A 15,565-nucleotide genomic window follows, 5' to 3' on the forward strand; every position below is an offset into this window, starting at 1 on the left:
GGGGGGTTGGACTCGATGATCTCTGGAGGTCCCTTCCAACCCCTACAATTCTGTGATTCTGTGATTCTTTTAGAAGCTGATATTTGAGAATTTTCTTTTAAGTGTAGATTCTCAAATAATTAAAAGGGATTTAATGCTGTTTCTGTATCAGGAAAACATTGTTTATTGTTGAAGTTTTAGGTACAGAGATGATGGATGTCTTTCTGCTGCAACTAAAGAAGTACAAATGGGGAAGGGAGAGGAGTTTTGCCAACTAGAGAAAAAAAAAACCAAAAACTTCAAGAGGCATGGCAACTCTGAGCTCAGAGGTTAATTTAAAAATAGATTTTCAGAAACCAGCCAGTTTTCATGTGGATGAGATGGGAACTGACTGCTTTCAGGAGGCTGTTCTTGACTCTGGGAGTGTTGTGTGACATATGAGAGAGGAGGTTTTCCAGTGAGAACTCTGTGACTTGAGTAAATATGCACCTGGGTTGTCACCTGCACTATGTGACACAGCCTTCCCTCCTGCTGTTAGGGAAGGTAGGACCTGTGTCCTCATCTTGCTTCAAGGCTCCTGCTTCCACAGGAGTGAGGAAGGTGGCACACTAAGGCCGTGTGAGCAGTCACATCCAGGGTTTTGCAAGACAGCTGAGGAAAAATGATGTGGATTTCATCAAAGCAAAAGGATAAAAGAAGTGAGCACTTCAGACGCAGAGTGATGAAACTATCAAAAGGTTTTCTCTTTCAGAAGAGTGAGGGACTTGCCTACAAAGCTGGCATGCTTGTCAGGGAAGGGATGGAACCAGAGAACATGCCGGGTATTTTATTCCTCAGAGTAATCTGTGGGAATAAGGATCTGTTTCCATTGCCATCAGTAGGCACTCTTGTAGTATGGTACAATGAAAGTTATAAAAATAGATTTTTCATGCTAAGTACTGGTCCAACTTCCATCTGTGAAAGCATTTCTTTTCCTGCCTCATTTGAGAATGTTTAAGTAAATCCAGTAATTTACAATAATAATCATGTCAAGACTTTTTTTTTCCCTTCACATAGCAAAGAGGGTAGGAAAAGAGGATGTCCTTGTCAAGTAGGCTCTGTAGCTTCTTGCAACTCATAGCTCTTCCTGCAGATGTGTGTGCCTTCCCCATTTCTCCAGGCTTGCTTTTATCCAGGAATCAGCTTGTCTAAGAAGCCTGTAGAGACCATTAACTACGTCCGGAACTACATATGGTAACGGGAGAGGTAGCAGTAATTGATTCTGTAATTTAAGCAGATAAGGTAATTAGGAGACTCTCAAGCCAAAGAGGTTACAAACATGTTAAATTAACTGATGAACATTCAAATAATCCTGATTTGTTTACATTTTAAGCCGTTTTTCCAGTATATCATTTTTACGTTTGAAGTGTGGAGGTAGGAACGTATGCATTCCTAAGATGAGGAGTATTTGAGTAAACAGGAAGCAATAATGTTATGCAGTTGAAAAAACACAAAACCACCCAAACATAATAGTATATTAACAGGACTGTTCTGTAAAACTCAAAATAATCCTTTGGCTTTACTTGGCATTAGTAATACTTTGCTGGAATGTGTCCAGTTTCGAGTAGTCCACTTCAAAAAGGATATGAGGAACTGTAGGGAATCCTAAAGAGAGCATAAGCTCAGAGGTCAAAAACATCATTTATGGGAGGGAGATTTAAAAAGGAAAAAAAAAAAAGTGGTATTTTCTTCTTAAGAAAAGGAGTCTGAGGGAAGATGCACTTCTCTACTATGTCAGAAATTGCTGCAGAGATGAAACAAAATGTCCTCTGTCCACTGGTGATGGAACTAGAAATTATGATTTGATTTTACAGTAAAGAAAGCTTAGCTAAATAGCAGGATAAACTTTTCAGTAGTAACTAATGGTCTGGAGAGGTCACAGTACTTGCGCTGTAGCAGGTTTTGAAGAACGACCTAGGCAAGCATGTCAGATTAAAATACATTGGAGACTGCTTTCATCTCTACTTCCTCTTCTTCCAAGCTGATGTGGCCATCTGCTCCCCACAACTTCAAAGTAACTGCAAGGAAGGTTATGAAGCATGTGTGTGGATGAATCTAGGGAGTAAATGAATGCAGCTATTGACATGCTTACATTGCAAGCTTATGTTTTGACAATTTAAGTTTGCTGGAAAAAAAGTCTTGCAGTCATTCCTTGATGGTGTCAATTTCCAAATCGAATAGTCTGGAATATAATCCATCTTTTACAACATGTGAATCTTCTGTCTCTGAGTGGTGCCAGTGACTCTTCTGATTCCAGATCTTTCTCTCCCCCGGCCCAGTCCTAGTGCCAAGCTGATATCCAGCAGCAACCTTTGACATGGTGCCATCCATCTACTTGGAGCTAAGTGAGCTTTTAACTTTGGTGGTCAGTTGCTCAATCTGGCTTTCAGCACCAAGTGTCTTTGGTCCAAGTCCCACAGTGTCACAGGTGCTCCTCAGTGGCTGTGGATGTTTGTGTTTACATGTTACCACATCCCACTGTTACTTTCTCAAGCTGACAAGCCAGTCCCTTCATACTTTTCTGTTATTTTACTAATAACAAACATATTCTTTGTGAATGCTTATCTTCTCTCAAGTCAAGAAGCATATCTGCTCCCTTATTTTAGCCAACATGACAACAGTTGCAAGAGTTCACAGGATTTGTAGTTTGGGGTCTAATCTCATCAGTCTACAGCACTAACATCTTGCTGAGCCTTATCTGAAGGCTGCTTCTCTGAGCCATGTCACCTGTTGACCATGCACAAGAGTAACCAGGACTCTTTCCTTCACGTTAACTTAGGCCTTTCCCACTGTATCTGTCCTGGTGATGGAGAGGAATCTCCTGTTTTCTACTTTTCTTGTAAAAGCTTCCAGATACATGTTGCCTCTACAGTATGCGTTGACCCATCTCCAGTTATTCTTTCATCACTAGGAACACATTATATACCCGCCTTCCTCATTTGCTTCTGGAGAAAGTGACTCCAACTACTGGATCCCTTTGGTAGAACGGGTGTCACTGCCACCATCCTATTTCTGACTTCTCGGGTTTCTCCTATAACACAGTTCATGTCTTTCTACCCTGCCTGGTTCTCCAACACGACTGTGGCGAGGAGCACCTTTACCTTCAGAGCAACTGGGCATGCAGTGAAATAATAAGGATTTCATGTCTGCTTGAGGTTAGGACTGGATTCCTGTCTGGGCCTTACTGGATTTAGACAGACTGTTTCCTACGTAGGTGTTCTCATCGCTCACAGAATGGCTCCTCATCCAGCAGTAGTGGGAGAGCTGCCTATGTAGTACTGCGGGCTTTCCTTTAGTTTTGATTCAAGGATTGGTTTATCCAGGATGCGAGGAGAGAGCTGACTGCATGAGCTCCATGAGATTTGTACACCATCTGCAAAGCTTTATGGGTGTATTATTTGCTTTTGTTATCAGAAATTTGTATTATTTAAGGTAATTTTTTTTGCTGCATTGAATTCCAGAGTTAAACACAAACACAGTAGAAGGGGCAGTGAATAATGTGAGGCAAGCAACTTGCCTTTAAAAGGGAAATAACTGAAAGAACATGTGTCACAGCCCTCAGCTGAAACCTAACTTTCTTCTGAAACTTAGCAGCTGTGAAAGCACAGCGCTCCTTTTCCACACTTTGCAGCTGACTTGTCTCTGCTGCATTCGAAGTTTCAGTTCTGATCCCAGGAGTAACTCTATTAGCTGTTGTGTCCTTTGTTGTTTTCTTTGTTCTCAAGGCACTTCCTTAATACTTCCCTTCTTTTCTAGAAACACTTTCTATTGAATCTTTGCCATTAGGTCTGAGTGGGAAGAGCTTTGTTTTACAGATTTACAGTGTCCCTCTAAACACTGTCCCTCTTTAAAGCCTTGATCCTTAAAGCAGTATCTTAAAAAACAAACAAACGCCCAGGTTGTATCTGGAAAAGATTACATTCCTTTAAGTCAAATAAGAAGTTCATCCAACTTTTAAAAAACGCATTAGATGAGATGCTATCCTACGGATTTTTATTGGTTTCAGCTTGTGTTTAACTCAAGCTGTATGCAGCAATTTTGGGATGCACCACAGTGTTTAGAAAACCAAAGAAAAGCATTTAAAATCTTGCTTATCTTTGTACGTGTTATGATATGAACATAGAACTACTTCAGTTTCTCTGGCCTACAGTAAGGCATACGGATCAGTGATCAATTCTTGACTGCATAAAGTTTTGCAAAGACCTTCTCTGCCTTGGGCACATGTGGAAAAACTTCCTTTTTCCTAAGTTTTATACTGAGAAGGTGGCCATGCGGCATATTGATGCATCTGTCTTTCCCTCAGTTCATGCTGTTGCCTTGACTGGTGGGTTTTGAAATGCTTTTTTTTGTGATTTAATCATGCTAAAAGTCATCCTCAAAACCCGCTTAACGTTCCCACAGTACAGGCAGTTGGGTATCATTAAGATCAAATTGCGATCAAGAAATCTCCAACTTAAGTTTTGTTGCTTGATTAGCACCTCCTACACAAAACAATTTAGGTATCTTAAGCTTGATTGGCAATAGGATTAATAACCTTAAGATACTTTGAAGATCTGCATCCGCGGGGAATGGAATTTGATACTGAGTTTGCTGCAGGCAGTTTTATATTCCTGCATTTGTTCATGGGCAAATCTCCAAAAGAAGCACAAGGAACAGAACATTTTTCTAAGTTCACATAGCAAATACAAAATGAGAAACAGAGCTCAGACTACAACTGAGCTTTGAAATGACTCAGTTTGTTTCTGTGTTTCTCCAAAACTCTCCGTTAAAATTTTAGCAGAAATGTGGCAGGGTGAAATCATCTACAGGGCTGGTTCTGTGCTTCAGCCTTTGTTCCTTCCACAGAACAACATGACATGGTGACAAAAAAACAAGAGAGGAAATGGCTGTGGCCAAGCACTCCAATGGGTGCTTTCTGAGAAAACGTTTTTGTCCTGTAAATGCTGTGTCTTCTCTTAGAAAAACAGCTGCATTTTCAGTGCTGCAGAACTCTGTGAAGGGATCAGGTGAAATTTTCCTTTGTGTTACTTTGTTGGTTCTTTTTTTTTTGGTACGTGGAGACTCTCCTTGTTTCAGATGTTACCAGATTTCATATACAGTGCATTTGCCTGGCTTTGTAGTGATCATCATAGATGTATTTTAAATCCCTGATTAGATGGAGTGGATTCTACCGTACTGCCACTGCCTTCAGGTAGAAATGATGCAGTGAGCATGTGGTGTAGTTGAGGCCTCTGTTACCTTGTGCAACCAGGAGGACAGAAGTTGTACTGGGACATCCTCATGGGGATCCCTGAAGGCACATTGCAGCCTGTTAGGAAAGAATACTGAAATCCTTCTTCATTCAGTGGGAGAACTTGGTCAGCGTGGGACTCCTCTGAAAATCCTGTATTGCTGAACCGTGCTTCATCCTGCTAGTATTGGCCTTGGCCCATTGCCATCAAGTAATCCCACTTAGCTGTACCAAAAAGCTGAAATATTATTGAAAAATTCTGCATGTTGGCTTGAGTTGTAGAAACCAATGCAGTGATGTAAGTTGGAGGTTTGCCACTGCTTTTGACATGGCCAGAATTTTACTTCAGCTCAGTTACAGGTCAGAGCGGAGCATGTTTGCAAAGTTGCTTCAGAATCTGCTTCCCTGCCATCTCACATGCTATTCCAAGCTCAGATTAGTTCTAAACTTAGAATTCACTCAGTTACACGAACGCTGAAATAACAATAAAAGGCACTTTGTAAAAATAAACCAAAATGAAGGTTGATCTTCTGATAAAGGCACAGATATGGGACTAACAGATCTCGGTTTAATTCCCAATTTGGTCACAAACCTTCTGTATAAATTTGGAAGGTCACTTAATCTCTCTTGGCCTCAGTTTCTGATCTGTAAAATGGGGTTAAGTTCAACTTTCTTCTTTGTTACAGAGTGAGGTTTTCAGAGTGTTTTCAGACCCTTCTTACTGAGTTTAGATGAAACATAGAAGACAGACATCTCAGTTTTGTTTTGTTTTTGAGCCATTGACATAAGAAAGCAGTGATATTGGCAACATGTTTTGTCGTTTGGGTCACTGGGTCCTACCAGCATCTCTCTTCCAGGCTTACAAAAGAGATGTCAACTTCAAACTACCTTGAATGTAGACATATTTTCTAGCCTATGATATTTTATAATAAATAACACAGTAAAAAATGTAACAACAAATTAAGGGAAATGGGATGAATACAAAGAAATGTATCAAAAAGGAAATGTCAGAAGCCCCAGCTAAAATTGCATAAAGACTATTTTGGTACAATCTGAAATGTTTCCAAGGAGCTTGGTGTGAAGGTGATATGTTTACTGTGTGACAAATTAAACTAAGCAGGACTCTCTTTTCCAGGTCACATGAATCAAAGAAATGAAAAAGACAAATGGATTAAGGCTGACACACAAAGTGGCAAAGTGTATCTTAAAAGCCAAAGCTGGATTCAGTCTGTCAAGCTGAAGATTTCTTAAAGGCGAAATAGTCAAAACAAACAAGTCAAGAAACTGTAAAGGAACATTTTCTCTGGAATTATGAAACTTTGTTGATACATATTCTTAATGTAAGAGAGAAGCGATATTAAAAATGAGGACTTTTTAACCCAAGATTTGCTGGTGACAGTGCTGGTGATTAATGGGTCTGGTTTCCTTTTTGTGCCTTTTAGGAACTACAAGGCCTTACATACGCAGAATTTGTGTGACCTGACCCACTCACCAAATCAGTCTTAAAAGCTGGTAACTTTCAAACAAAAGTTTAGAGTCATCATTTAAAATAAGAAGATTGGGAAAAAAAAAGCACTTTCACCTCCTGGTCTTTGGATACATGAAAATTTACTTCCAAGGAGCTGTGCTCTGCCAACTATTTTATATTTTTTAGCAAAATATCTTTCTACTGTGGGACTTCCATTGTTTATGCAAAACATAGAATTCTTTTTTCAATCAAATTATGTGTATTGTGGGCAGGATAAAACCACTTTCAAACTGTAATTCATCACTGGTTTTTCTGTTTGTTTTTAATCTCTGAGCTGTTTCTGCTTTGTCAGCAGGCACTGTATGTGTAAAACTGCTTCTATGAAACAGAGACATGTTCCATGTTGTCCTGAACCACTTCCTTGTGGACTGATTCAGCAATTCTGTGTATGCTGCAGTTTTTCTATAAAGAAAAGCTTTTGATATAAATACTCCGAAGTGCAACAGGTGTGGCTGATTTCAAGGAAGAACACTCCACCAAGCAGGATGTTGGATATGAGTTCATATCAGTGTTCCCCAAAGTAAAAGCTACTGAGCTAATAAATGAGAGCTGTAATCTCCTTGCTACATTTCCATTTATCATCAGCCTTGCATGACAGGACTGTAAGTTCATGGAGACAGAAAGGCAGAGGAGGAAGGAAGGCAAGGGAAGTTTATACACCCTGCACAAGAGACAGTGATTTTTGAGGAGGATTTTGTTACCGTATTACAAACGCACAGTAAACTAAAAAGGGCTTTTAAAAGCCTTTCTGTTTCTATATGGCCCCTTACAACAGAAGTACTGAAGTTTGTGTTTTACAGCTGAAATGCAGGACTACCTGCCAACTGAATGGATGGAGAGAAGAAATGAAGAGTTCGGAGTGTCGGTTCAGGTTTTAAATTATGTATATGTGTTTGTAGACCATAACATTATAAAATGATGTTCCCCAAGGGCTATAGTTGCCCCTTGCTAATGTTCTGCAGCAATCAAGGGCAGTTTTTTCACTTAATCGAGAGTGGTTAAAAATTCCACATTCTGTTTCCCATTGTGTGTTCAGTTTGTTCTGATGTCTATGGCAAATTATATATGTATTTAATACTCTAGTATATGAAACAGTAATGTCACTACTAAAAGGAATATAATATTACTAAATATTATTATACTGTTAAAAGATATACAGTTAATAAATGCGTAATGGTTTCCTCGAAAAGTTTTGAAACTAATATTTTATGAGCTGCAGACACAAAGTGAAAGAAGTGCTCCTAAATTGTTGTAGCTGGAAATAAAATGTGTAGTAGATATTTCACAGAATTGAGTCTGCTACTGGTTCTATTATTCACCCTAATTTACAAAGCCTGTTAGCATCTGTGATTAAGGTCTTGTTTTGGGGTACTGCTGCATTGGCTATCAAAAGGAGGGCATAGTGAGAAAGCATGTGACTTCCTCTCATTCAAAATTAAGCAGAATAATGCATTCTAAAACTTGCTGTGATTAAGCATTAGGATAGCTAGTTATTTGCTTATGGAAGCTTAAATAAGCCATTAGAAAAGTTGCACTACCAGTAGAGCTACTGTGGTGGTATTCTTTCTAAATGAATAACTGTTGAGACCACTAGAATTCTAACATTAAGGTCAAGAATGAGTTGAAGAAAAATAAATGTTTGGGAGATTACCCAAAAGACATCTGAGTAATGTATTGTTCTAATAATGAGGTGAAACTTTTTTTTTTTCTCTAGATAAGAAAAGATTAATGGGTTATCAGTAATTGGGATATAAATGGCAAGCCCCACGTGTCATTTTTCTTGTCCTTTTGATAGGAAGATGAGTTCTTACAACTGGAGAAAAATGAGGCTGTAGTACTTTTCCCATCTGTGCTCCCCTTCCTTTGAAGCTCCTGACTTTGTCAGCTGCCAGCTAGCCTGCAGTTCAGAACTGAAAGTATAGGCACTGGCTTGCTTAGAGAGCTGAATTCATAGCACGAGAGGCCTTCATAAGAATTAGTGCTCTGAGTGTGCAGCTGACTGCTGAGAAGTAGAAGAGGGCTTGAATGTGCGTGCATAGTCGTGTATGAGCAAAGCGGTCATCGCTACCTGGACACCGTTCCTCATCGCTCTCGCACATTCAAGAAGCACCTGATGAGTACCAGCTGTGTCACAGGGGAGGGTCTGTGGGAAGTCTGAGTGTTTATGTTCTGGAGAACCTTGATGGCAAATAAGCCCTAAACACATACAGATTTATTTATTGCCTACTCTGCAGGAGACTACAAAAACCTCTTAATATTGAAAGATGAAGACAGCTTGAATCAACATGTGAAAGTTAGCAATGTCGTTTCAGTGCAGCTGTCTTGCTTGAAGGCGTGCATGCCCCTGTGAGAAAGATTTACAGAACATCCTTATTAATCCAATGTGGTCTGTTATTGAAGTCTGATTAATTTCAAGAAAAAATAATGCAGTGTTCTTTTCATGTTCTTGTGAAAAACAGACAAAAAAAAACAAACCCAAACTTCAACTCTAGATGGTGCATAATTTCTTCACTTCTACTTTTGAAGAATTCATTCAACCAGGTTCTCACTTGTGCTTTTTGGTGAAGGTATGTTACCGTCCCTGTCATAGCCGAGCCAGGAAGGAGGGTCAGCATTACTTTGGTCTTGTTGCTCCAGTTTGGCAGTATATTTCAAGGCAGCTTGTCTGCAATAACAGAAGAAAATAACAAGACAAAAAAAGTATTTTGCAAAAGTTGTTTCTACAAAGAACACTAAAAGTTTCCTTATCTTAACTGAATCTCTTGATGTTGGGTGTGGAAACTAGAAAAGAAGATAGTTGGTTAGATCATAGAGTCATGGAATAAATCAAGTTGAAAGAGGCCCATGGAAGTCATGGTAGTTGTGTTTTTTTCAGAACAGATCCACCAGACGAGGTGGGTATGGCTCTGCTAGGTGAGCTCTGAATAGCTCTACGGCTGGAGATTGCACAGCCTCTCTGGGATTCGCGTTTGACCGGCCTGCGGTTAAAAGATGGTTTCCTTCTGTGTAATCAGAGCTTCAAATATGCCAGCTTTTGTGCGCTGTTGAGAAGAGTCTGGCCTTGTCTTCTCTTTTGTATCCTCTCATCAGAGTGCCACAGACAGCAGTATGGTCTCTCCCACTCTGATCTGAGTCTTCCCAGACTTGGACCAGCCCAATTCTCAGCCTGTCCTTTCCCAGCCTGTGCTCCAGCCCTGTGGCAGTCCTGATGGCCCTCATCTCAGTTTGTTCAGGCGTGCCCGTGTCTGGCTGGGCTGGGGAGCCTGTAGCAGCTGAACCAGGAAGGAATCATTTATGGTGTCCAAAAGCACAGACTGTGTCACGTCCCTCCTTTCCAGTAGCTGTCACTCATTCCTACTCGTCTGTCCCTTCTGTGGCCATGCCCCTTTGCAGTGTTCTGTTAGAACACCGAGACAGTGAATAAAGTGACACACATACGGGGCAAAATCAGGACTGCTGGCTGACAGACCTTCAAGAGCAACTCTCCCTCCTTTCCAGACACGGTGTCTATCGGCCCAGCAGCTTCCACTGGCTTCCTGAGCTGAAGAAACTCGACCCAATGCTTGCAGTCTTTTGAAAGCCCGTTTCTTTCCATCCTTCTGCAGCTTGGCTCCTGGCCTGCTCCCAGCTGCACAGAGCAGCCGCCCCCCAGCTCCCTCCCCTGGCTTCCCCCTCACTGCCTGCGTGCCAGCAAGCTCCCTGGGGCCCAACGTGCTCATGTGGTGCTGAGGAGGGGCCAGCCCTGCATCGCCTGCAGGCAGCTCAACCTATCTATGTGTCATGGCCACAGCAAGGCCGCCTTCCTCCCCACTGAGCCCAATAAGAGATTATAATACGTAGCATCTAGACAGTACTAGAAAAAAAAATCCAAATTGAAGTAGACAGATAATAAAAATTATCTGACTAATGCTGCTACGATATTAGTAATATTCTGGCATTTCTTTTTCCAAAGTGAAAACCATGAAGCTGGTTACAGCAGCCCCAGCCATGCGCAGCTGTGTTGCTCACATCCCTGCAGCAGGCTGGGGAAGCAGGAGGGCTGCAAAAGGGCCACGAGCAGTGGGGTGGGAGGGCTCCTTTCCCACCATTGCAGGATTTGTATTTTTAAAAAAACAACTCTGACACTCTGTATTAGCCCATGAACACAAGGCTCTAGCTGTTTTTCTATTAAGGAGGCCTTTGCCGTTGAGGAATGTGTGCACAAATTATGTGAGCTATAAGCCGTAAGCCATAAAACAAAATCAACTCATGCAAGTCCAAATTCCTGTTTTTCATGGAAACTGCAATGTATAGTGGCTGGCTGAAGCGTGTATGAGTGGAGCTGTTACTATTTTTTTGGAAACTTACGCTGTCCCATGCCTGGAGCTACAGCTGATTAGTTTGCCAGAAACAGCCACTCGTTAATCACCAACACATGGCAAAATACATCATTTACTTAAGACGTGCTGTACTATGATAGAGCCTCTTTATTCATTCATATAAAGTCTTAAATGAATGCTCTGATGAATAAAATCTTTTCAGTGAATAATTGCAATTATCTTTGGAAGCAAGTGTCTCCTGGTATAAAGCTCAGACCACAGACATGGCTTGAGCAGTACTGGAATACGTAATTCAGTCCTTACCCAAAGCTTCAATCCCTTTTACTAAGAGGAGTTAGCTATACAGTTCTTCCTCATGGTCTGAATTCCAAGCTGTTGCAAGATTCAGAAGATTTTACCAGGTTCATTATAATTAAAAGCAGAGATTTCAAGGTAATGAGGAAAGGTTAAAAAAACAATCAAGAAAAAGTGATCGAAAAGAAAAACCTAAACAGGGGGCAAAGTGTAGTGAAGCTACAGAAGCAAATGGAGACAAGAAAAGCAGAAAGCATCCTCCAGGTTACACAACATGATAAATCCACATACAATCCAAAGTGCTCCAAAGTCTATGTCAACCCTGTAGTGTTATTTTAGAGTATCCAGTTCAAGTGCACACAAAAGCTGAAATGTAGCTTTCCAGGAGCCCCCACTTAGCAGTGAAGTTTCTACTCAGGTCACAGCTGAAAACCAACTTAACAGTGAGTGAGAAGACAGCACTATGATAATTTTTGCTTGCTCAACTGAAGAGTACTCTTAGTCCATCACCAACTCGTGTGTAGGCTGCCTTCATTTCTGATTACAAGGCTGTCAGATGCCCAAATCCTTCCTGAGACCTGAATATTTGGATAGTATTTGGAAAGTGTTTGCTTTTTCAAGAAAATAGAGCTCTTGCAATCTGCTTACTAACAGCAACCATCAGAAACCAAACCAAACAAAACCGAAACAAAGCCAGAATGTTCTCCAAGTGTCAGATGTATTGCAGCTATTAAGAACCAATGCCATTTCCATTTCAAAGACAAAAAAATGTAATTGTTGGTGAGTCATTCGTTAACAAAATGGTCATGACTTTAAAAGAAATGTAACTGGCTCCTTATTAGAGCAGACAAGAAAGAAGGAAGCATTTATTCTTGCTCTTCATCAGAAGCAGACTGTTGCACACAACCTACCCTTTGCTCAGAGCACTACACTGGCTAGCAAGGAATTCAGATGGCAATGGCAGATTTCCTCATTCATTTGGCACTCAGAAAGGTTAATAGAGACCTACAGCTATCTCAGCTCTTAGCTGACTTCCTGTGGTACTTGCGAAGTTATGAAGTTTAAGGAGACTGTTACAATGAAGAGCGGTGTTTCTCTAGACACCAATGACTTCCCCCAGGGTTACTCCTAAGCACATCAAAGCTGGCACGGCCTTTTCTACAGAAGCCACCTTTTAAGGAGCAGTGAGTTACCTTTGTTTTCCTCTAGTAGAAGAAAGAAGTTGTATCATCACTTCATCCTGCAGGCAGATCATCCATGATCCTCTGTGGCTTAATTAGAGAGTCATTAGCCTCCAGATACTGAAGAACACCACGGGCTATCAGTTCATAGGATGTTTTTTAAACTTGGCACTAGAGACTAGTATGCTGGCAAATAGAATGCTATCAAATGCTATCTAGTACTGGCAAGAATGGACAATCTTTGTGCTCGTAACTGTTTCCAAAGAAGCTGCATTGCAAAGCTTCAAGAGTCATATAGAGTAGATCCATATGTTTTCTATTTAAATCTCAGGAAAGAGTAAAAACAAAGCTCTGAAAAAGTGTATGACACAGTACGAGAGATATGCCTCAATGCTTGCATGGCTCATCTATTAGGAGATGTCTGCTAGGACTGGGTAGTGTTTAATAATGGGGAATTCCTTTGGCAAAATGAAGTATACATGATTTATAAATTTTGCAGAGCAGCTTCAAATTAAAAGCATACTTTTTCTATTGCTTTAGCAGGTTCTCCAGATCCATCCCTTCTGTCTCCTTGAATATGGAATGAAATGTCTCTGAAATGTGTGTTTCACACCAACAGAATACAAAATACACCTGAAAACAGACTTTTCCAACACCTTCCTTGAGACTCTTTTCTGAATACTACTTTTCTGAAAGAGTGGTCAGGCACTGGAATGGGCTGCCCAGGGAGGCGGTGGAGACACCGACCCTGGAGGTGTTCAAGGAACATTTGGATTTGTGTTGAGGGACATGGTTTAGTGAGAGCTATTGGTGATGGGTGGATGGTTGGACTGGATGATCTTGAAGGTCTTTTCCAACCTTGGTGATTCTGTGATTCTGTGACTCACAGGGCCAGCAGAAGGTTTTAAGAGTCAGTCTGAAAACAAGGAACAGGGATCTGTTTATTTTTATGTCAATCTGTTGTTTACAATTCATTAGCAATATTGGTTGTGACTAAAAAACACAATTTATAAATATATAAGATTACATGTAAGTGACAGTAGTGTCATTGCTTTTGATGTCACCAGTAAAAATCTGCTGCAGGACGACTGACAGTGCAGAATCATTGTTATATTTTACTGAGCTTCTGATGTAGTTTTTGGCAGAAAGGTGTTCTCTTCCCAACACTGACCTTGAATTACAATAAAAGATTTTTTAGAAAGTGTGACACATACAGGAAAATATCTAAATCTGACTGCGATCCCCTTTCTATTTTCTGCGTATCATGCCATCTAATAGCAATTGAAAAACCACTCCGATCCAATAGGTTCAGTGCATTCTGCAGCCTGCCTAGGTCTAGGGAGGCTCTTTGGCTGTGTTAGAAAGAACAAGCAGAGAAGCATCAGTGCTGAATTATTTTACATCGTGGAGCCTCTTGATAGCTTTTGTCCCTGACTCAAGCTGCACAGGGTAAAACTTTCCTATCATTGAATGTACGTGCAAAGGATCGGAGGCTGAGGATAGCTGAGAAAAGAACCAACTGCTGTCACACACCAAAATGGCAGGATCAAGAAAATAAAAGTGGTATTTTTCCTGGTTTGAAAAGTCAAATAAACTAGAAAGATGACACTGGGTGGAGATACGCGTCTCATGGCTGCTTTTTGTTTTGTAAAGATCTGTAACTCTCTAGGGCTTTCTTTACAGTAAAAATAGCTAATTGGGAAATTCCTTGGCTGAGTCAGGAGAGTTTAATCAAGATGGCCAGGGAATCCGTGGCATGGGGGACTCTGAGGCAGAGCCACAGTCCTCGTCATCCTGCAAAAGCTACAGTGCTGCAAGTGAGTTTCTGAGAAATCAAGTCAGCCCTTTGTTTGTGGCTCACCAAACAAATTGGAAGGCACTGATTTTCCATTCCTATTACTTATTGCTTGTACAAAAAGATGTAGAAGCAACCGGAGCCCCACAGGGCTGGTATATTGCTTAGTGCTCCATATAGAGGCATAAGAGAGAGAAAAAGCAAGTCAACAGTAATCTGTGAGTAGGAGAAAACCCCCTGAGGTTTAACATGGGAAAAACTGTAGATTGGAAACTTATGAAGAAATTAAAAGTATTTAAAATACTCTTTTTTTTTTTTTTTTTTTTTGGGGGGGGGGGGGGTGTGTTTGTGTGAATTAAGTGTAATTCATTTATAATGATTTTTTTCAATCACCACTGTTGCATACCAATCCTTCAAGACACTTTCCATAGTTAACACATATTTAATTAAATGAAATTAAATTAAAGAAGTAGAGATTTTGAGAAGGAAATTCTAAGATGACATTAAGAAAACTAAGTCAGAGAGACAAAAATGAGGCTTGACAAGTAAAAATGAAAATTAAAGTAATGAGAACAGTATTGGAACAGGAAAATAAACCAAGGAGGGTTTGGAAAGCACAAAGCACACTAGATATCTTTTAAATTGCTAAGGATCTGCATTAGCTTTGCTGTCTATGAAGTGACTGTTGAACCCTGGAATGATTTAGCTGGGAGTGGTCAATCTACAGCAGTCCTGTAAATGTTCTATGTGGGGGTTAACACTTCTTATTGGATACTCTCTATAATCCAATATATTTAACGTTATTTAAGTAAAAAATTGTATACCCATATGTATCAACCGTACTTAGATTTTAGCTCTTTCCCAAGCAGTGTCAGTACCTTTGGTGTGTCTGGCCACTTTGCAGCTCTAGCTGTGAGGTGATTACTCTGCAGGGCTCTTAAATACAATGGAAGTGTGCATCTTGCAGACTCAGGGCTGAAAACTCAAATCTAAACCTGACCAAAATGGACTGGTGTTGAATGTCATGGAGAAGCAACAGAGCTGGTCCATTTACAACAGAGGGGAAACATGGTGGCAGGTGACCTGCTATTTCCAATTGTAGTGTGTTTCACTTATACTTCATGAAACTATGCTTATGGTACCTTGATTCATTCACTGTAACTATGCTACATTACGAGCACAGGCCCACATCAATGCTCA

At 40.5% G+C, this 15,565-nt stretch overlaps 1 protein-coding gene across 1 annotated transcript in view; it reads left to right on the forward strand.

Moving 5' to 3' along the window:
* Positions 1–8,066, forward strand: part of FAM185A (family with sequence similarity 185 member A) — a 41,398-nt gene extending 33,332 nt beyond the window's left edge. The window contains exon 8 of the mRNA XM_042872419.1: positions 6,384–8,066. Coding sequence (XP_042728353.1) covers positions 6,384–6,499 — 116 coding nt within the window. The 3' untranslated portion in view covers positions 6,500–8,066. The remainder of the gene's footprint in view (positions 1–6,383) is intronic.
* Positions 8,067–15,565: the final 7,499 nt, after the last annotated feature.

Source organism: Lagopus leucura, unplaced genomic scaffold, assembly GCF_019238085.1.
Source record: "Lagopus leucura isolate 7727_CA_CO unplaced genomic scaffold, USGS_WTPT01 Super-Scaffold_100008, whole genome shotgun sequence".
Classification (NCBI taxonomy): Eukaryota; Metazoa; Chordata; class Aves; order Galliformes; family Phasianidae; genus Lagopus; species Lagopus leucura.